At 34.2% G+C, this 22573-nt stretch overlaps 1 protein-coding gene across 7 annotated transcripts in view; it reads right to left on the bottom strand.

The window, feature by feature from the left end:
- Window positions 1-22573, bottom strand: part of SLC4A10 (solute carrier family 4 member 10) — a 300561-nt gene that overhangs the window by 109916 nt on the left and 168072 nt on the right. For all 7 annotated transcript variants that reach the window (XM_025912673.2, XM_025912675.2, XM_086718748.1 and 4 more), the window contains 2 exons: window positions 18230-18390; window positions 3343-3531 (listed from right to left, as the gene is read on the bottom strand). In XM_025912673.2, coding sequence (XP_025768458.1) covers window positions 3343-3531; window positions 18230-18390 — 350 coding nt within the window. The remainder of the gene's footprint in view (window positions 1-3342; window positions 3532-18229; window positions 18391-22573) is intronic.

The raw sequence follows: 22573 nt of genomic DNA, 5'->3' as shown, positions 1-22573 counted from the left end.
AAAGTCAATTAAGGCAGCAGAAACCTTATCTAATATGACTCGTTTAGACTTCTTTACATAAATATCAGCTCATTTTTGAGGGAATTTCAACTGTTTTGCCTCAAAAGTGAAAGTATATTAAATAAGAGGGGGCTTATTTCTATCCCTATGATGGCGAAGGAAAACGTTAGTTTTCAAGTTTCTATAAAACCCGCTTTCCATTTACTTCCTATTCTATAATCTTAAAAAGAAAAAAGTCAATCTTTTTACAAGCAATTCCCTGCTGAAGAGATTTTTTTTCTTAATAATAAGAATATTATTTTCACCCTTTTGGATTTCTTGAAATCGTTTTGCATCTCTCTGTACTACTGCACAAAAAAATAAATCCCTTTTGCATATGTTGAAATAATGTCAAATCTATATTTATGGCTATGAATTTCGATTTGTTTATCTAGAATTTGTCAGTTTTTAGAGTTCCTAAGTAGATTGAGAACCTTAGTAATAAAGGTCTTTCACACTTTTTTTCACTTCTGGATAGGAGATTTATTTCTAAATTGGTGAAGTCTATACATATTTTCAGAATTCTCAACACACATAATTATGCAAAGTGTATGAAGAAGCAAAACAGAGTCACAAGGAGGTGTTATAAGCCCAGGCTTAGAAAACCATTTCTGACAGCATACTTTACAACAATACTTAATTGGGTATATGAATCTTATTAGAAATGTTTCAAAAAAAAAAAAAAGAAATGTTTCTAAGTTTTTATTACCCTAATGTGTGCCTCAGAGAGATCTCTATGTGTTTTAGATAAAGGCTGATTATACAGACAGTGACAGAATCACTTCAGAACTACTCATATTTTAGTTTTCAGAAAAACTAAGCATTTGCCTCAGTAAGGCAAAAAGTAGGCTTTCAGAAAACTTTGTATTCCTTTGTGTCTATACTTGGACTTGTGATTCAAGGCTATAATTCTTGATTATAATTCTATCATTGTAGAACTATTACAGAATTCTATATATCTATATATATCTATAGATCTATCTATCTATATCATATCCCATCCTTCCAAATCTATCTAGGTAGATAGATCTATAGATATATATAGATATGTCTATAGATAGATTATAGAATTATAGAGAATTATAGTTTAAAGCAGTAACAAGGAGTGTGTCTAGTCTACATGATATTACAATAAATTAATCATCCAGTAAATTCATTACCTTCTTCCCTCCAAGAACAAATGCAATAAAATTATTTTATAGTAAACATTATCCCCAGGAAAATTTCAAATATAAATTATGGCTAGTTCACAGCCCACAAGCCTTGAATTTTTAAATAAGTACATGTCCTTCTTATAGACATAGGTTTTATGGTATGATTTCTATTAAAAGTAATGAAATGAAGGCAGAATTTTTAAAATGTGCTTATATTGGTAGAGAATTAGTTCACAGAAATATTTTAATAAGATCTTTAGAATCATGTAGATATAAGCCCAATGTGAAAATTAGTAAATATCTGAGTCTGGTTTTTTTATATCATCACACCGAAATAAGTACTAGTATTATAAGCATAATAAAAGTACTACATTTAGATTGCCTCAGAATATAAAAGCTTCATTTCGTCATTTTTATGTATAACATATTTTAAAGCAAATTATGATTTAGAATATGAATATATTTTAAATATGCGCTATGATTCAAAGTAAGTTATAAATTCTCAAAATGCCCAGTGAAATCTACAAATACAAGCTGGTATATGTCATAAAGAGCTTTACTGAACTTTTTACAGGTTTCCATCACTATGCAAAAGTAAAGTGTTCCTATGAAACCTTTTATAAGCTAAAATGCATGAAGAGCATCCCCCACTTTGCGGTAGTTTGCCTTATGCCACTTCACTTTTAAGACCTACATTAGTACAGTAATAGCTTTTTTCATAAAAACAAAATCCTTTTTGGATTTCTCTTGGTTAGTGAAAACAGGCACTAATGTAAGTCTTTCATAAAAGTCAAGTGGCATAATGGGAACTTTTAGAAAGCAGGGGATACCTGTATATGCACAACTACAGACTGCTCTATAATGACAATGACCTACATTGTTATTGAAGCGTCTTTTAAAAAGCAAATAAGTATTTCAAAAATCATTTTGCCATTAAGAACTGGTTCTATGCTCTGAAACAACAGTACATCTAACCATCTTCAGTGATTTATTATAGCATTTTTTATAAGTATATGTTTGATTCAGTAGTAGGAAAATTGGTTTAAAAATCCTATTTAAAGCAAAATGTGGAGAGAACTCATTCTCATGCATTTGTATTTAAGGCATCACTAACGCTTTTGAAAGTAGAAGTGAAATGACATAAAATAGTCCATGCAGTAATATACATGCTTTAGTGCATTTGTAGCAATCAGTCTGTCTAGTAAAGCATTTGAAATTACTTTTCATTAATTTTTTATCTTTTAAAGCTGGAAACTTTTATAGCTGATGAAAATTTAACAAATTTGTATCATCCTCATGATAACTTTATTTTCCTTCACAAGACTAATGTCCAGGATGGATGCAACAAGAGATTCCTAAGCTACTTCCTTAGTGCAAATGATGAAGGTTTCAAATAGATGCAAGAAGAGAACAAACCACACAAGAAGGAGAAAACAGTTTCAAGCATAAACTACTAGGAGTAAGGCATGATTGCTAAAAAAAACAGTGGTTGGTGTCATCTCTGTGGTGTGAGTGGATAGTAAGTACATGTGGCTCCATGGACAGTGTGGACATAGCACAGCAAACAGCAATGAGCCTACGAGCTGGAAATCAGGCTTCATATATGCAGAGCCACCAGCTGGTCTTTTCAATCATAATCTCTCATGGAATTTGCCGACTATGAACAACATGAAATCAATATCTTTTTTCCACAAACAATAACTGGTGATCATTCTTCATTTTAACCAAAACAACCATAACTTAAAGCATTGCATTACGTTCTCAAGTTGTGGAACAAGGACTAAGACTTTGATTGGGATACAACTGATGCTTGGTTTAACGTTCACTGCATTTGAGTACGTAACTTCTCATTAGACAAAAGTTCTTTTGCGTTCTTTCATGAGCATTTCAGGAAACTTAAATTCTTTGTTAAAATTTCTATAGTTTGATGCTTGATAATCAGACTATATATATATATATATATATATATATATATATATATATGTGTATAGAGATATATGTATATATCTCTATACATACATAAAAGAAATAATTCTACAATAATTGAAAACTATGTTTTCAAATAAAATACGTTTTAAAGAATTTAGAGACACTTTGAAATTTCAGATACCTATAATAAACATAAAGAGTACAATAAAGAAACATTTACCATTTTTATCCATGGAATTGGGTTCTGATTGTTTCTTGCCAATATCAGCAAAGGAACGAACAATGGGAATTCTGTTGGTGAGTTTTTTCTGATTCTGGTGGTGATGCTGTTTCATCAGTGCCTCATGGACCCTGTGACGTATGTCTTCATTGAGCTGACCTGAGCTTACTTGTTGGTCAAGGACCATGTCTGAAGAGGAAAGGCAAGAAAAGATTAGCACTGCATAGTATGCAAGCAGCAAATCACTGAGTCCAAATATGCACACCCTAGATAATATTATTCATCTTAAAATAGAATGAACTCCTTTAAGAATCTCTAGATACGGTCTTACAAACAGAAACTTGCCTCTTTTTGTTGAAATGTTGCACAAAAAGACTTGGGAAAAAATTTTAATATGAACCGTTCAATTTAAATATGTAATAATTCAATGGAGTATTATTGTTTAAATGGACATAGTTGTATTGAGAACAAAGCACTTTATATTCTCCATTATTCACACTGATGGGAAAAAACAGTAGCAGTGGTAGTATCAATATAATTACTATGTTTAAAATTGTAGGGGCGCCTGGGTGGCTCAGTCGCTTAAGCATCTGATCTCGGCTCATGTCATGATCTCATGGCTCGTGAGTTCAAGCCCCATGCCGGGCTCTGTGCTGACAGCTCAGAGCCTGGAGCCTGCTTCGGATTCTGTGTCTCCCTCTCTGTCCCTCTCCTGTTCATGCTCTGTCTCTGTCTCAAAAATAAACAAACACAAAAAAATTATAAAATTGTAAGGTGGCTTTATACTTCTATTTTAATATGGTTTTTCTCCCTTTTTCTAGCAGAAAATGACTTCTGTATTTCCTCTTTAGGTAAACAAAAGTCCATCTGTAAAAATCTGAGGCAGGGAGGCTTAGGCAGCTATCTAGTCATTGCATTTGGAGAGTAAACAACTCTTTCACATGGATATTAAGTCAACCCTGGCACACCTTCCTTGAAAATGTGTTTATATTTAAAAGGTCTTCTATAAACATAAAACAAAGAATAAAGGTGAGATTTCGGAGGCTATAATTAAGCAGACTGATATTTATCATAGTAGCGTCAGAAACACCTATAAAATAAGTAGATGAGTAACAGAATTTTAAGTTTTTTGGTAATATACCAAGATCACTTCAGTGAGCCTCATTGTAGGAAGGAGAGTAGATGGTGGAGTAGGAGGATCAGAGCTACATTTACAGAACTGAAAATGGCCTGAAGGCAGGCAGAACAGGCCTTCCACAGCTAGTCAGAGAGAGAACGCCATATACAAAAAGGTAAGAAAGGCAGAGATGTGATTGGAAACCAAACCCCTAGCAGCACTAATCACAGATAGGACTGGACATCACAAACGTGGAAATGCAAGAGGATCAGACCCCCCACCCCCCAGGCAGTCCTGGCAATGAGGACCCACACTGGTAAGAAAAGTTCCCTTAAAATCTCTGCCTCTGAAAACCAGCAGGGCTTAATTCCAGGAGCTTCATAATTAACAGGCTTAACTCCAGGGGAGCCTTAAGGCAATAGAAAACTGTAGTCCCTACTCTTAAAAGGCCAGCTTACTAAATAATTCCGCTGAAAACACAGCACAGAAGCAGCAGTTTGAAAACTGTCTGGTGTGTACGTGAAGATTTATCGACGTACCAGAGGCACAGGGATCTACAGGAGATTTCACTGGGAGCGAAAGTTCTGGCAGGTGCCATTTCTCTTTCACTCCCCCCACCCCCATCTAGACAGCAGGACATTTGTGGGAGCCAGCTCTACACTCTCCATCTACCTTGTTAGCACTGTGTGCCCCACTCAACACACCTGCCTCTGCAGGCACCCCTCCAAAGCAGCTCCTGACTGGATCTGACTCCAGAAGCAATGGCAACAAATGCAAAAATAAACAAATGGGACTATATCAAATGAAAAAGCTTCTGCGCAGCAAAGGAAATCAATAAAAAGAGACACTCCTGAATGGTAGAAAATATATGCAAATCATATATCTGAGAAGGCGCTAATATCCAAAATATGTTACAATCTCACACAACTCAACACCAAAAAAATAAACAACCTGATTAAAAAATGGGCAGAGCACCTGAATAGACATTTTTTTAAAAGACTAAAGGTAGCCAACGGGCACGTGAAAAGATGCTCAACATCACCAATCATCGGGAGATGTAACTCAAAACCAAAATAAATTATCACCTTACACCGGTAAGAACTGCTAGTATCAAAAATGACAGGAAGTTACAAGTGTTGGAGAGAACGTGGAGAAAAGGGAACCCTTGTGCACCGCTGGAGGGAATGGAAGTTGGTGCAACCACTGTGGAAAACTATATGGAGTTCCTCAAAAAATTAAAAATGCAATTACCATATGATCCAGTAAGTCCACTACTGGATATTCACCCAAAGAAAATGTACACATTAATTTAAGAAGATAAATGCCCCCGGGGTCACCTGGGTGGCCCAGTCAGTTAAGCTACAGACTTTGGCTCAGGTCATGATCCTGTGGTTTGTGAGTTGAAGCCCTGCCTCAGGCTCTGTGCTGACAGCTCAGAGCCTGGAGTCTGCTTTGGATTCCCTCTCTCTGCCCCTCACCTGCTCACACTCTTTCTCTCTCTGAAAAAGTAAATAAACATTAAAAAAAAAAAAAAGATAAATGCTCCCCCATGTCTATTGCAGCACTAGTGTCCATTAATAGATGAGTGGATAAAGATGTGGCATATACATACATATATACAACAGAATGTTAGCAATAAAAACGAATGGGATCCTAACATTTGTGACAACATGGATGGACCTAGAGGATACTATGCTAAGTGAGATAAGTCAGACAAAGACAAATACCATATGATTTCACTTACACGTGAAATCTAAAAAACAAAAGAAATGAACAAACAAACAGAAAAACAGACTCTTAAATATAGAGAAAAAACTGGTGGTTGCCAGAAGGGAGAGAGGTAGGAGGAGGAATGAAATAGATAAAGGAAATTAAGAGGTACAAAATTCCACTTATAAAATAAATAACTCATGGAGGAGGTCCCTGTGTGGCTCAGCTGGTTAAACATCTGACTTCAGCTCAGGTTATGATTTCATGGTTTGTGAGTTTGAGCCTCACATCAGGCTCTGTGCTGACAGCTCAGAGCCTGGAGCCTGTTTTGGATTCTGTATCTCCCTCTCTCTCTGCCCCTCCCCTGCTCATGCTCTATCTCTCTGTCTCTCTCTCTCAAAAATAAACATTAAAAAAATTAAAACAAAAAATAAGTCATGGAGATGAAAAGTACAGCATAGGGAATATAGCCAGTACTAGTGTAATATTGTACAGGCACAGATGGTGAGTCATTTATTGGGGTGAGCATTGAGTAATGTATAGAACTGCAGAATCAAGTTGTATACCTGAAGCTAATATAACATTATATGCCAATTATACTTCAATAATAATTTTTTACACTTCAATAATAATTTTAAATGTTTTAATTAAAAAAAAAAACATAGTCAATTCTGTTTTTAAAGAAACAACCAAAGTCGCAAACGAACTGATATTGTATGATTCTATTTATGGTACATACACACATACAGAGAAAGGATATTGTAATGATACACACCAAATTGTGTGAGAGTGGGTAGGAGTAGGAATAAATAGAAACTTCAAGGTTTTACCTTAGCATCAGAGTGACTCATATAAAACTGCCATTTTGTAAGTCAAAAACAGATATCAGCAATTTCATAACTTTTTCATTTTTTGCAGGAGGAGTTTTAGGTAATAAAAAATACTAAAAGAACACTGATTAATCACATAATAACAACAAAAGAACAAGTATCTCCTTTTTCAAAACTAGGGGATTTGGAAGGGATAAATACATGAAACAGGAGGATTTTTAGGGCAGTGAAAATATTCTGTATGATATCATAATACTGGATACATGTCATTATACTTTTGTCCAAATCCATTCAGAATGTATAACATTCAGAGTGAATTCCAGTGTTAAGCATGGACTTTATGTGATAATGACGGGTCCATGTAGGTTGATCAGTTGTAACAAACGTAACATTCTGGTGAGGGATATTGTCCATGTAGGTTGATCAGTTGTAACAAACGTAACATTCTGGTGAGGGATATTGCTAGTGAGGGAGGCTATGCATGTGTGAGTTCAGGGGGTTATGGGAAATCTCTGTATCTTCCCAATTTTTCTGTGAACCTAAAACTGCTCTAAAAACTAAATTCATAATTTAACAACAACTTCAGTATAATTAATCTGCTCCCAGATTATCAAATATTAACTATTTAATTTTTTGAGGCACTCTTTATAAAAGGAGTAAAGCAAGCATATCACAATGAATTGCCTTCCACAATCCTACTGAGTACAACGAAAAATTCAATATTAGCATAATTCTCCCCTACAAACAATGTTTACTTCGGTGTAAAAGGGAAATGGACTAAGGAAACAGATTTGGGTCACTGTAGCACATTCTAGCTATGTGATCTTATAAAGTTGGATAACCTCAGGGTTCTTATTTGTAACATAGAGATAATATCTATCTCATATGCTGTAGGCCCAAATATATAAGGCACCTAATGGACTGAATAGAATATTGAGACACTCAGTAAATATTTTCCAGTGTAAGATTTCCTTTAAGTAGGTTATGGGTCCCAGGTTTGGATTTTGGGTGGTTTTAATACATTCATAATTATTTTATAATGGTATATCAAGTGAAGGCAGAGTTAGGTTTATCAATAACAGAAAACTCAAAGGAGGAGATTCAAGATGACAGGGTAGGAAGACCCGAACTCACTTCTTCGAATGGACAAAACAAATATACAGCTACATGTGGAAAATAGTCTGTGAAAAAACCTGAGAACTAGCCGAACACCTGTTCCACAACAAAGGATAAAAGCACCACATCAAGACTGATAGGAGATGCAGAGACATGCTCTCACCAAACACCCCACCCCCAGAGGGGCAACCCACAATCAGGAGTGATCTAAATACACACACACACACACACACGCGCGCGCGTGCGCGCGCACACACACACACACACACACACACCAAATAAGCTAATGTTACCATATATGTTAACTAACGAGAATTTAAATAAAAACTTGAAATAAAAGAAAACATCTAAAAGATCTATGGAATGCAACAAAGGCAGTTATGAGACAAGTTCACAGGGATACAAGTCTACTTCAAGACACAAGAAAAATCTCGAATAAGTAACTTTACATCTAAAGGCACTAGAAAAGAAGACCAAATGAAGCCCAAGTTAGTAGAAGGAAAGAAATAATAAAAATCAGAGCAAAGATAAATGAAATAGAGACTAAAAAGACAATAGAAAAGATAAATGAAATTAAAAGCTGGTTCTTTGAAAAGATAAACAAAAATGACAAATCCTTAACCAGACACATCAAATTTTTTTTTAAAAAAAGGAAAATGCAAATAAAACCAGAAATAAAAGAGAAGTTACAACTGATACCACAGAAATACAAAAGATCATAAGCAACTACTATGAATCTACACCAACAAATTCAACAATCTAGAAGAATTGGATAAATTCCTAGAAACCCACAACCTTTCAAGATTGAATCATGAGGAAATAGATAATCTAAATATACTGATTACTAGTAAGGACAGTGAATCAGTATTAAAAAGAAAACTTCTAGTGAACAAAAGCTCAGGATCAAATGACTTCACTGATGAATTCTACTAAACATTCAAAGAAGATTTAATACCTATACTTCTCAAACTATTCCAAAAAATTGAAAGAAGGGAACACTTCCAAACTCATTTTATGATGCCATCATTATGCTTATACCAACCAGACAAAAACACCACAAAAAAAAAAAAAAAAAAAAAAAAAAAGAGAGAAAGAAAGAAAGAAAAAGAAAATTACAAGCTGGTATCCCTGATGAACATAGATGCAAAAATCCTCCACAAGATATTAGCAAACCAATTTCAACAATATGTTAAAAGAATCATACACCAAGATCAACCGGAATTTATTCCAGGAATGCAAGAATTGTTGAAATCAATCAATGTGATATACATTAACAAAATGAAAGATAAAAATCATATGATCATCTCATTAGATGCAGAAAAAGTATTTGACAAAATACAACACCCATTTGTGATAAAAACTCTCAACAAAGTAGGTGTAAAGGAAATGTACCTCAACATAATAGAGACCATATATGACAAACTCAGCGAACATCATACTCAATGGCGAGAAGCTGAAAGCTTTTCCTCAAAGATCAGGAACAGGACAAGGAGGCTCATTCTCACCACTCTTTGTCAACATAGTATTGGAAGTTCTAGCCATAGCAATTAGGCAATAAAATGAAATAAAAGACATTTTCCAATTAGTAAGGAAAAAGTAAAACTGTCACTACTTGCTGAAAACCCTGAAGATGCCACCAAAAAACTATTATAACAAATGAATTCAATAATGTTCTAGCATACAAAATTAATATATAGAAATCTGTTGCATTTCTATAAATTAATAATGTACTATCAGAAAGAGAAATTAAGTGAAAAAATCCCATTCACAATTGCATCCAAAAGAATAAAATACCTAGGAATAAATTTAACCAAGAAAGTAAAAGACCTATACTCTGAAAACTATACAACATTGATGAAAAAAATTGAAGAAGACACAGATAAATGGGAGGATATACCACACTCATGGATGAAGGAATTAATATTGTTAAAATGTCTATTCTATCCAAAACAATCTATACATTCAATGTAATAATCCCTATCAAAATAAAATGACATTTTTCACAGACAAGTAGCTTAAAATTTGTATGGACCCACAAAAGACCCCAAATAGCCAACACAGTCTTGAGAATGAAGAATAAAGCTGAAGGTATCATCATCCCTGACTTCAAACAGCACTTCAAAGCTATAGTAGTCAAAACAGTATGGTACTGGCACAAAAACAGACACACAGATCAATGAAACCGAATAGAGCCCAGAAATAAACCCATGCATATATGGTCAATTAATCTACAACAAATGAGGCAAGAACATACAATGGGGAAAAACAATCTCCTCAAATAAATGGTGTTGGGAAAACTACATACAGAATGAAACTAGACTATCTTACAGCACACACAAAAATTAACTTATAATAGATTAAAGACTTGATGGCAAGATCAGAAACCTTAAAACTTCTAGAAGAAAACTTAGACAGTAATTTCTTTGACATCATACATAGTAGCATTTTCCTGATATGTCTTCTCAGATAAGGGCAACAAAAGCAAAAATTAACAAATGGGACCACATCAAACTAAAAAGTTTTTGCACAGCAAAGGAAACTCAACAAAACAAAAAGGCAATCTACTGAGTGAGAGAAAATATTTGCAAACCAAATATCTGATAAGGGGCTAATATCCAAAATATATAAAGAACTCCTACAACTGAATAGCCAAAAGCAAAAACTGGACAAAAGATCTGAATCTAAAGACACATAAATGGCCAACAGGCACATGAAAAGATGCTCATCACCAATCATCAGGAAATGCAAAACAGAACCACACCGAGACCTCACATCTGTCAGAATGACTAGTATCAAAAAGACAAGTAATAACAAGTGTTGGTGAGGATGTGGAGAAAAGGGAACCCTCATGCACTGTTGGTAGAAATGCAAATTGGTGCAGCCACTAGGAAAACAGTATGGATGCTCCTCAAAAATTTAAAAATAGAACTATTGGGGTACCTGGGTGGCTCATTCGGTTAGTGTCCAACTCCTGATTTTGGCTCAGGTCATGATCTCACAGTTGGGAGTTGGAGCCCCATGTCAGGCTCTGCACTGGCAGAGGGATTCTCTGTCTCCCTCTCTCTCTGCCCTTCCCTTCCTTCTGTATGCTCTCTCTCTCTCTCTCTCTCTCAAAATAAATAAAGAAACATTAAAAAAAAATACAACTACCATTTGATCCAGCAATTCCTCTTCTGGGTATTTATCTAAAGAAAATGAAAATACTGACTCAAAAATATATATGCAGCCTTATGTTTATTGCAGCATAATTTACAATAGCCAAGATATAGAAGCAACCTAAGTATTCATTGACAGATGAATGAATAAAGAAGATATTGTATTTATACACACACACACACACACACACACACACACACACACGAATAAACTCTTGCCATTTGTGACAGTACAGATGGACCTGGAGGGTATTATGTTAAGTGAAATAAGTCACAGAAAGACAAATACTATAAGTTTTCACTTATGTGTATAATGTAAAAGATAAAATAAGTGAACACACAAAACAAAACCAGACTCACAGATACAGAGAACAGACTTATGGTTCCCTAGGAAAGGCAGGTTGAGGGAGAGCAAAAATGGTGAAGGGGATCAAGAGATATAAACTTCCAGTTATAAAATAAGTCATGGAGATGTAATATACAGGACAGGGAACATAGATAAGACAGAGAGACACAGATGGTAACCAGAGTCATATGGTGAGCATTTCAAAATGCACATAAATGTCAAATTACTATGCTGTACACCTGAAAATAGTATAATATGTGTGCCAATTATACTTCAATTTAAAAAACCAAAAATTCCAATCAAACTATAAAACAATGAATTTCATTGGCTCACATAATGGAAAATCAACGTTAGGCTGGATTTAATTCTGTTTTTCTGACTCTGTCAGTTTCTCCCTCCTCTAGGTGTGAGTTCAACCTTAAGGCTGATTTTCTTTATGGTCATAAGGTAGCTGCCAACAGCAAAAAAGAAATATATATCTTTGTTGATATCCTTTGATATTCTTTGACTTTTGTGACTTTCTCTTAAAAGACAAATTCTCTTAAGTCCTACTGACATAGCCCTGTCCATGCTGAGACAATCCCTGGCTAAGGAAATATTGTCCCCATGACTGGCTTAGGCTGATTAAGAACTAACCTTCACTCTGGAGTCAGTTTTCTAAACTATAGGTAGACAAACTTTTTCTGCAATGGGCCAGATAAAAAATTTTAGGCTCTGTAAACCATGCAATCTCTGTAACCACTGTTCAACTCTGCCTGCCTTTAGAGCATGAAAGTAGCCATAAAGAACATGTACACAAATGAGCATAGTTGTGTGTCAATAAAACCTTTTTATGGACACTGAAATTTAAATCTCATATGATTTTCATGTTGTAAAATATTAATCTTCTTTTCACTATTTTTCAATCATGTGAAATATAATACCATTCTTAGCCCACAGGACTAACAAAATAAGGCAGTGGTGCATATTTGCACATAGAGTGTAATTTGCCAAACTTTGCTCTATTACTTTTCTGTTTACAATGTAAAGAGGTAGAATGTATGTGCAGGAATCGGCCATAATATTCACTCTAGTTACCTCTGAAGTCCCTTTCAATTCTGAAAATGTATGATAGTGTAGAATATTTAAATCTATATCTCACTTCTTTGGAGATAAGTAGTTATAATTAATTTGAAATAAAGTAAATGATAAATTACCAACATATGTGACTTTACACTGAAATCTTGCTAAGATGGAAAAATGTATATAAATATAAAATATGTAGCATAAACTTCATAATGAGAGTTGTAAAGTAGGTTATTAAAACACCAAAAGGATACCATTGTATCACAGCTTCATCTGTAAGCTGTGATGTGTATCCTCAGTTCAATATTCTAATCGAAATCAAATGAATCATATAAAACCCCATGTACATAATTACAATTTTTAGTTCTTACCAAAGTACAGTCTTTCCAGGCTTGAGCACTTCAAAAACCTTTAAGTCACTAGCTTCACAGTTTTTCAGAAATAAGGGCTTATTTGAAACAGTTACATAAGAGAAAGTAAATAGAAAAAAATGCTCATCTGCTCATTAGCCACACAGAAATACACAGTAAACTCCTCTGAGGTATAAACTGCATCAAATAGATCCTAATGAACTAGAAAAGTTAATCATCTTGCTTAAGAACATAACTTATACTGAGGTGAGATTTAAGTACCAATGGGAATCTGATTCACTAATCACTTTCATTGTTCTCTTCACCACTATAACATACATTAGTGTTAACCTTGAAAAGTAGGAAAGGATAATGAGCCATAATGGCTTTGGGCCCAGCATCAAGTCGTACAATCTCAGCAGGCTATGATGTCTAAATAATACAGTCTAGCCTGCCAAAGCACAATGCCAAGATCTGGGTGATATCGGAGGAAGCAAGAACGAAAAGGATAAATAAGTCACATGCTTCTAGCACCAAGCAGGCTCTAGGAACACTAGTACTCTTTGTGGAAAAAGCCTCAGAAAATGAAAATTAAGTTTCATTTTAACTGGGCAATTATTTTATTGTGATCAATCCATCTTGACCAGTGAATGAAAACCTCCAGAGATCATGAGATGTTACCAATTCTATATAAATCTCTGCCTCTTAAAAGATAGTCATATACATTAAAAGCCCATTGTTTTACAACTTCAAAAGATGTGAGGGGTAGGAGTGAGAAATAGAAAGAATCTAAATTCAACAGTTTGCTTGACCCCATTCACAGGAGTGTGTACACTAAAAATGTAAACTACCCTAAGAACACTTACTTTCCAGATCAAGGATGGTAATAGTATAGACATATTTTAAAATGTGGCTATTTCCATACTCCCAAATCTGCAGATTACATTCAGTGGAGCAAAATATTGATTTTTCCTCCAATAGTCTATTTTTAACAACAAAAGTTTTTTTTAATGAGTTGGGAGCTATGACTGATAGTCTGATCATGGTACTAACTTTAATTTGGTTTTCATTTCTTACTCCCATTGACAGAATTAGGTTAAAGCATACACACGCAGACAGAATACTTCCATTATTAATCTTTACGGGGCTGAATTTCAAAGAGATTAACACAGCCCATAAAATCACGTGTAATTTATATGAATATAATTAAGAAGCATTTTAAATACAATTAATCTCCATATCAGAATAAATCATGGTAAGAAATTACATATGGAGAATTTAGGATTTGAAAAGGTTAAATAAGATTTTGAAGGAAGACATTTAAGTTTATTCTGAGTTTCCTGAAACATTGGGAAATAGACATTTTTAAATTAACTTTGTCCAAAAGAAAATCCTACTTTAATTATACTAGACATTCTTGACAGACCTGCCAGATACAAATGGGATTTCCTCCTGTTAAGACTACAAAAATCTCTTTAAAGAATTATCTAAGACTCTATTAAATCAGAACATTGATATAAAAATCCTTGATTATTCTAAAACAATATCTGGGTCATATTTCTCTATTAGAAAATGTCTAGAAAATATTAATGCTGCAAAGCCTGCACATTCACAAAATGGAAGAGTTTAGAGCCCTTAAAGATACATATTATATCCAGCTTTTGGAAAATTGAAACTAGTGATTCATATGTTAGTAAGTGCTTAACATATAGGAAAACATGACAAATAAGAGGTGAAAATAAGTTCCAGTCTTATTATTAACCACTAAGTTCACAAATTATCATGAAATAGAATAAAACCAAACTTATGATTATAGGTTAATAAAAGAAATTATTCCCATGTCTGCAGGTATTACCTATGATACATCATTTTCTGTTTATCTGTTTATAAAATAGGGCATATATCCTCCTCCCTATCTCATAAAGGTTACCATGATAATAAAATATAATGTGAAAATATAAAGTTAGAAGTCTTAAAAATATGAAGCATACTTATTACGCTTAGCAATAGGGCTCAATTGCCACAAAGTAAAAATAGCAATAAGTAAACAGTAAGAAAATCATTATATGCTAAAGGGAGAAAATGTTCTAATAAGATTTATTGAAGGCAGAAATAAATACCTTTGGATTAAAGAAGTCAAATTACAATTACTCAAAAAGAGGGAATCTCTTCTCAATAATGAGTGAAAAGGAATCTAAGGTAATAGTGATCAACAAGTATTTTTAATTATATGTTTGTAATGTGGTATTAGCTCTAAACTAATGACATCTTCTGGATGGTATTTTACAGAGTGCTCTACACTGTAAATGGGACATTCAAGATGAGCTACTTTAGAGACAGAAAGATACAGACTAATTAAACAAGAAGAATAAAAGCTATTTGGGGTATCAAGTCTTCCATTGAACTACTTTCCTTTGTAAGGATAGACTTAGAAAATGTAATTTGCTTTCAAGAGCGAGAATTAACACAGCTAACAACCTTCCCACAGCTTGGGGAAAGGAGCAGTGGTAGGGAAAGGAAGCATAAATTTAGACAATAAAACGGAACTAAGGTGATGAAATGAACAGAGGTTTAGTCAAATTCATGGGAGATTTCCTGGTAGAAATAAATTTCTAAAGAAAGCATTAGAAATTATATGCTTTAAGAAATTTAAAACCTGGTAAAACTCTGAAGGGTATTTTCTGAGGTTAATTTTGCCAGGTTGAGGAATTTGACAGCCTCATTAGATATAGCCAATCCAAAAGTATTTTGGATTACTCCATTTTTCAAAGGTAATGTCATCACTGACATAAACAGCAGGAACAAACTCCTTATTTTGGACAAGATCTTTAACTTTCAGAATCTCAGTTTATTTATAAAGAAATGATAACAATAATAATACTGAGGCCCAATTTTGTTTTGAGTATCAAAAAGATAGTACAGAATTACTTAAAAGAGCTTCCTAAATTGCAAAGTACCATGAAGAACCCAGCCATTTGGTTCCTAATTAAAACATAAAAATGTTTAGGGGCTATCGGCAGGACCCCATAATGTAAAGCTAAGAAATTAAGTTGGATAACTACTGTTCCAGCATTCACAAGAAGTTTGCTAATTCCTAAGTTAACCCTTTTCTTTAAGTCTTGATTTAGAGTGATCCATTACTGCATCCTGTGTTCCTCTGAAAAGTATACTGTATTTATCTTCATATAGCCTATTTGGCTCTAGTTATTTATTTTATTTTTTTTTTATTTTATTTTATTTTATTTATTTTTTCTAGTTAGGTATTTTATTTATTTTTTAATGTTTGTTTATTTTTGAGAGAGAGCAGGCATGAGTGGAGGAGGGGCAGTTATAGAGACACAAAATCTGAAGCAGGCTCCAGCAGCGTTGACAGCTCAGAACCTGACTCGGGGTTTAAACTCACAAACTGTGAGATCATGACCTGACTTGAAGTCTGATGCTTAACCAACGGAGCCATCCAGGAGCCCCTTTGGTTCATTCTTTTAAAGGAAAAGCTCTTTGGGGCGCCTGGGTGGCTCCGTCGGTTAAGCATCTGACTTCAGCTCAGGTCATGATCTCACGGTTGTGAGTTTGAGCCGAGCAGGGCTCTGTGCTGATAGCTCAGAGCCTGGAGCCTCCTTCAAATTCTGCATCTCCTTCTCTCTATCTGCCCCTCCCCCATTCTCTCTCTCAAAAGTAAATGAACATTAAAAAAAGTTTTTAAAAATAAAGGGAAAGCTCTTCATAGGTGTAGTATGAAACTCAGAAGGAAGGCTTCTCTTTCCTGTTTGCTTTTTTTTTAATATGAAATTTATTGTCAAATTGGTTTCCATACAACACCCAGTGCTCATTCCAACAGGTGCCCTTCTCAATACCCATCACCCACCCCCCCAACCTTCCCATCAACCCTCAGTTTGTTCTCAGTTTTTAAGAGTCTCTTACGTTTTGGCTCCCTCCCTCTCTAACCTTTTTTATCCTAAGCCAGGATATCCTTCTTTTCACACATATCACAATGTATGCATGCCTATCTGCATCAATGTCCAAATAAATAATTTTTAAAGTAATTAAACAATCATTAAAATCTGGGCAACATCTACTTCAAGTCATTCTCTTTCTTCAGCCAGTGGTTGTAGTATAATATAAGGAACACACAACTTACAGGGGCCCTTAGATGGAACAAGCACCATGAAAATCTCAGAATTTCTATTTTCTTACTGAAAATTGGGAATGACACTTCATGAGGCTATTCTGAAGATTAAATTATGTACAGAATTTTTTAATATAATATTCTCTCACTTATGGAATCAAAAAACATTTACAGAGTTTTGGGGTGTTTTTTCCTCCTCTGTAATATAATGCAGACATTAAAGTTTCCCTTAAGTCTTTCTACTTTGCAAAAAAAATTCTACATGGAACTGCTTTTATTTATTTTTTCCAAACTAGAAATTTTTTAAAACTGCCCAAGTCCTTGCTTTGTTTTTATTTTTAAAATCTCCATTAACTATTTTATTTATACTCTTTCAAAACGTTTTGTATTATTTTGCTTTTATGAAAACACATTTATCATGTTTGTCATGTTTAATATCTTTTATCAAAAGATACAGGAGTTCTTTGTTCCTATTTCTAGAGTAACAGTAAGATGTTTCCTACATATAACTGCCTGTGTTCTATAGCCATAATAGGCTTCTAATACAAATCTCTCATCCCAGGGGCTAGTCATAGTATTAAATTACAAACTAATTTCAAATGCATTGCTTGCCATCCTCTGGAATTAATGAGTTTTAAGTTTAAAATAAATGGTCATACCTTTCTGTTCTATTCTAAATTAACAATTTTTGTATCTACTGAATTTTTAATATGATTATTTCAGGTATTTGAATATTGAAAAAATCATTTTCTAGTTTTATGGGGTTTTTTTCCTTCAAATTTCTAATGGTGACAGCTTAGTTAAGCATGATAGTGGAAACAGTATATCCTAAATGGGAGTCAGGATTAGTTCTTTGTTCTAGACTTGCCATTAACAAATTAGACCATATTTCTCCAAATTTCAACTTCTTTTATCTAAAACAAGGGGGTAGGAGAAAGTCATTTTTAAGGTATCATCTGCTGACCATAAGAACTGATCTTCCAAGAGTCACAGAGTTCTAAGGAAAAGAAAATAACAAACCTCAGCTGTACCCATAAGAGTGAAACAAACTAAGGGAAAAAAAAAGATATACCTGCAATTTCTTCTAAAGTGTTGGCATGCATGTCCAGTAACACAGTTCCATTCAGAATACAACTTCTCAGCTCAAACAAGCTGTGCAACGACAGAGTGGCCACATAAGGCTTGCTCCATCTTTCTCCTCCGTCTTCCACATCTTCTTCAAACTTCAGCCACCTACACAAATAAATATTATCAGCACATTGAATATCATATTGTAGATGAATGATCCTTTATCCCAAGAATAAAAAGCAGAAACAGAAAAACAGTCACATTGCTTCTAGATTTTGTGGGCTTGGGAAGTAAAACCTAGCCCAAGTTATTTGGTTTATTTCATTTTAATTCCACTTAACAAGCATTCTTTTTGTCACTGAAAGATGTATAGAAAGCCAAGAAAAACTCAAATGTTATTTTTGTTAGTTTGTCAAGTTCTGAAAAAATATTTACTGTGTTTATTCAGTGGTCACTGTGAATCTGCTGTAAAATTAATAGAGTATACTTCATAGAAGGATAACGGCAATTGAAACAGATGCAAAAGAAAATGAAAGAATACTCATTTTTCTGTAGTAGGAGGTCTTAAAATAGAATATTTGATCTCCTGATAATTTTTCCATTCGATTTTTAGGGAGACTAGTATAACTTGGGCCCTCTTCTGTAAGAAAAATAAATATTAGGCATGCTTGGATGAAATGTAGTACAGTCATTTCCTGGGGACTACAGGAACCTGTAAGCACTGAGCTCAGTCTCTAATCCCTGGGCCTTCCTTCCCGGGATGGAGAACAGAGGAACCTGGACATCAAGGCGACAAACGGGAGACCGCTGCCTTTTTGGAGTGAAATGAATTGTAATATTTAAGTTTCTTCAAGTAAGATAAGTGGAAGGAATGAAGAGAAAAAATGGAAGAAATAAAGAGAAACCAGAGATTCTACTGCTATGGCACAAGCACTAAATTTCTCTCATTCTTTTAGGGACTTGTTGTCTAATCCTAATAGATGACCAACTTAATTCCACCATTTGTAATATGTCCTAAATAAAGCCTAAATTGCCTTTCCTCCCCTTCTCTTCACCATTTTCCTTATTTCTTCTCTCCTTAGTCATTTTTGCCCTAACTTCCTCTTTCTGTGCAATATCACTCAAATTCTCTATAAAATATTGTATTATTGTTTTATGTAGTCAAATGATCCAGCTCCAGGGGAGGAGAAATATGTTGCAGTAACTAGTTAGGGAATCAGTGGATCAGCCAGAAAATAACCAACCACAAGGGCTAGTCAGAATGATTAATGTGCAGAGTTCTAAGAAAGATAAAGAAAGCTATTGATCTGTCCTCACTGTTCAGGGAGTAAAACATTGTCAGGAAATGAAAATGAAACCAATAGGGAAGAATAGTTGTGCCTACCAAAAGTTTATAGACAGGGAATACCTAATACCTACCATAAGTTTATAAGATATTTGAAGGTTGCAAAAATTTACATTTAAGCCACAAGTCACTGACTGTATTTCTTCAATGCTGGAATTTTATAGAATTTTTTTGTCTACACCGCTGGGAATTTTTCATATTATTGGTTTATTGATTTTCAGGCCTTGATGGGGACATAATATTTCATAAATCATTTGATAGTTATTAGTACTGTTCATCAACTAATTCTCCCTCTCTACCTAGTAAAGAATAGGATATCACCACCTGGCTCCCCTTTTACTGGGTGAGATGATATGACTACTGACTACCTCTGGATAATGAATTGTAAGCAGAAATTATGTGCATCACTTCCAGACTATATTTTTTGCCCATTCTTCTAATTGATTTGTGTTCATACTATTGAAATTTGGGAGTTCTTTACATATTCTACATATAATATTTTTGTCAAATATATGGTTTGCAAATATTTTCTCCTTACGTGCAGCTTGTCTTCATCCCCTTACCAGGATCTTTCATAGGACAAAATGTATTAATTTGGGTGAAGTCCAATTTATGAATATTTTCTTTTATAGATTGTGCTTTCAATATCATGTCTAGAAATTCATCATAGACGCCCTAAGTCCTCAGGTTTTTCTCCTGTTTTTTTCTCACATTTGTATAGCTTTATGTTTCACATTTAGATTTATGATTTATTTTGAATTAAGTTTGTATACACTCTGAGGTTTAGATTGAAATATTATTAATTTTTAACCTATAGCTGTCTAATTATTCAAGTACGCTGTTGAAAAGACCATCCTTTTTCCATTTAATAGCTTTTGCCCTTTGTCAGAATCCAGGTAGCTATACATGGTTTGGTCTTTCTCAGTCCTCTATTCTCCTATATTTTTTCTCTCAAATTTGTATAGCTTTATGTTTTACATTTAGATTTATGTGTTCCATTGATCTATGTGTCTATCTGAAAAGAAATTTTAAAAACAAATCTATCTAAAAGGTATATTCCTTCTTTAAGAATAATTTCCTTCAAACTGGAGGCTTGGTCTTTTAGAAAAGAAGAATGGAGTCTCTGGGAATTCCAGTTTGGTAGTTAAGAAAAAAAAAATAAATGGATGGACAATTTGATATGGCCATAGATTTTATGAATATAAAATAGGAAGAAGCATAAGATACTTCCCATAAAAGAAACTCACAAGTGACAAGTGTCGAGTTTCTAAACATTTCAAGATTCAGTGCTTTAGGCCAACTCCAGAATGATGTCAAAAGCTTTAAGAACTATTTAAATAATGTTTTTTAAAAGACTATGTTAAAAATTATATTTTATATTATATACATATATTCTCTATACACACACACACACACACACACACACACACACACCCCTAAGTGTATTTCTCTTTTCTGTTTCTTTATTCCATTTCATATTTCAAAGATAGGAATTAAGAGGTCTGGGAACACACCAAATCCTGTTTAAAGATTTGTAGATTTGTAGTCAGTTGCAAAATGCCTGATTGCAGTTAATGACCTAAAGTGCTGCAATTTATTCCAGTTTTCAAATAAACTCAGCTGACATTTGTTTGAATAGCAAACTACAGCAAACAAGAGTCTCACAGGCATGAATGAGATGTAATGAACAATGAAAAAAAATCAAAATTGTAGGCCAATTGCATGACATTTTCTGTGGAGGGGGTGGACTTAAACCCTTTGAGATTATGTGATTTTCCTACGGTGTGTCTGGATCTGTTCTCATCCATGATTAACACATTGGAATCTCTTTCTACTAAACAACAATATAAAATAGGTGTTTCATGAATTCTTTGAAGATTAAGTTGATGATAATCTCTTCTGTAACACTCATATTAAAAATCTACAAAACAAAATTCTTCTGCAAATTAGAAATAGATGTTCTCCTTAGAAATTAACTCCCATTTATTCTATTCCCGCTAATTCCTTTTAACTTTCCTAAGAATTTTTATTCTCTGATTCTATGCAAATGGAAAATAAAATACCAACCAAAATTGTAGCCTGGGGAGAAGTTACGAACTCTTAAGAGAAAACATCCTCTTTTGGGTAGGGCTAAGGCTACAGATGGTGGAAGAGGGACAAGGTTAGGGTGGAGGCTAGATATTAACATAACAACAACCATAAAGTGCCTATTTTAAGGGGAAAGGGGAAGTGAAAGATATCCAAACCTAGAAATATTAGCTATTCTTTTTTTTTTTTTTAATTTTTTTAACGTTTATTTATTTTTGAGACAGGGACAGAGCATGAACGGGGGAGGGTCAGAGAGAGAGGGAGACACAGAATCTGAAACAGGCTCCAGGCTCTGAGCAGTCAGCACAGAGCCCGACACGGGACTTGAACTCAGGGACCGCGAGATCGTAACCTGAGCCGAAGTCGGACGCTTAACCGACTGAGCCACCCAGGCGCCCCAATATTAGCTATTCTTAATCCATATTATCTTCACATCTCATAACTCATGGAAAAATCTTGATGACTTAAACCTTTACTAATTTTGAATATCAAATGCTTTCAGAGCATCAGTAAAATTGTTTTGATGAAATAATCCGTTTTGACACTGCCATGTCTGTATCAGAGGCCAACTGCTACCCCCTGCTTTGCCTCTTCTGAGCACATTTGTGGGAAGCATTTTTAAAGGGCAACTACAGTGAGTCAAGCATGTTGTCTTCATAATTGCACATCTGTGGTATCTTTGCGGGCTTTTCTATTAATAACATTATATGTTACCTATAAGCAGGACATTGGAATTGTGCTGATTTCATTAGCCCTTATCACATGGCTTCTTTTAGGGTTTTTAAAAGTGAACAGCTGTTTTTCACAAACATTTATTAAATAATTATGATTCAAAAATTTAGCTTCAAAATCTAAAACTTTGCTTAAGTTTTACTTGGCAACAGCAGTGGGCATGAATTATTCAAGATGTGATAT

Source organism: Puma concolor, chromosome C1, assembly GCF_028749965.1.
Source record: "Puma concolor isolate L17-30 chromosome C1, mPumCon1.1.hap2, whole genome shotgun sequence".
In the NCBI taxonomy this organism is placed as follows: Eukaryota; Metazoa; Chordata; class Mammalia; order Carnivora; family Felidae; genus Puma; species Puma concolor.
Note: the sequence above shows the minus strand (reverse complement) of the source record. Positions and strands in the feature narration are given on the sequence as shown.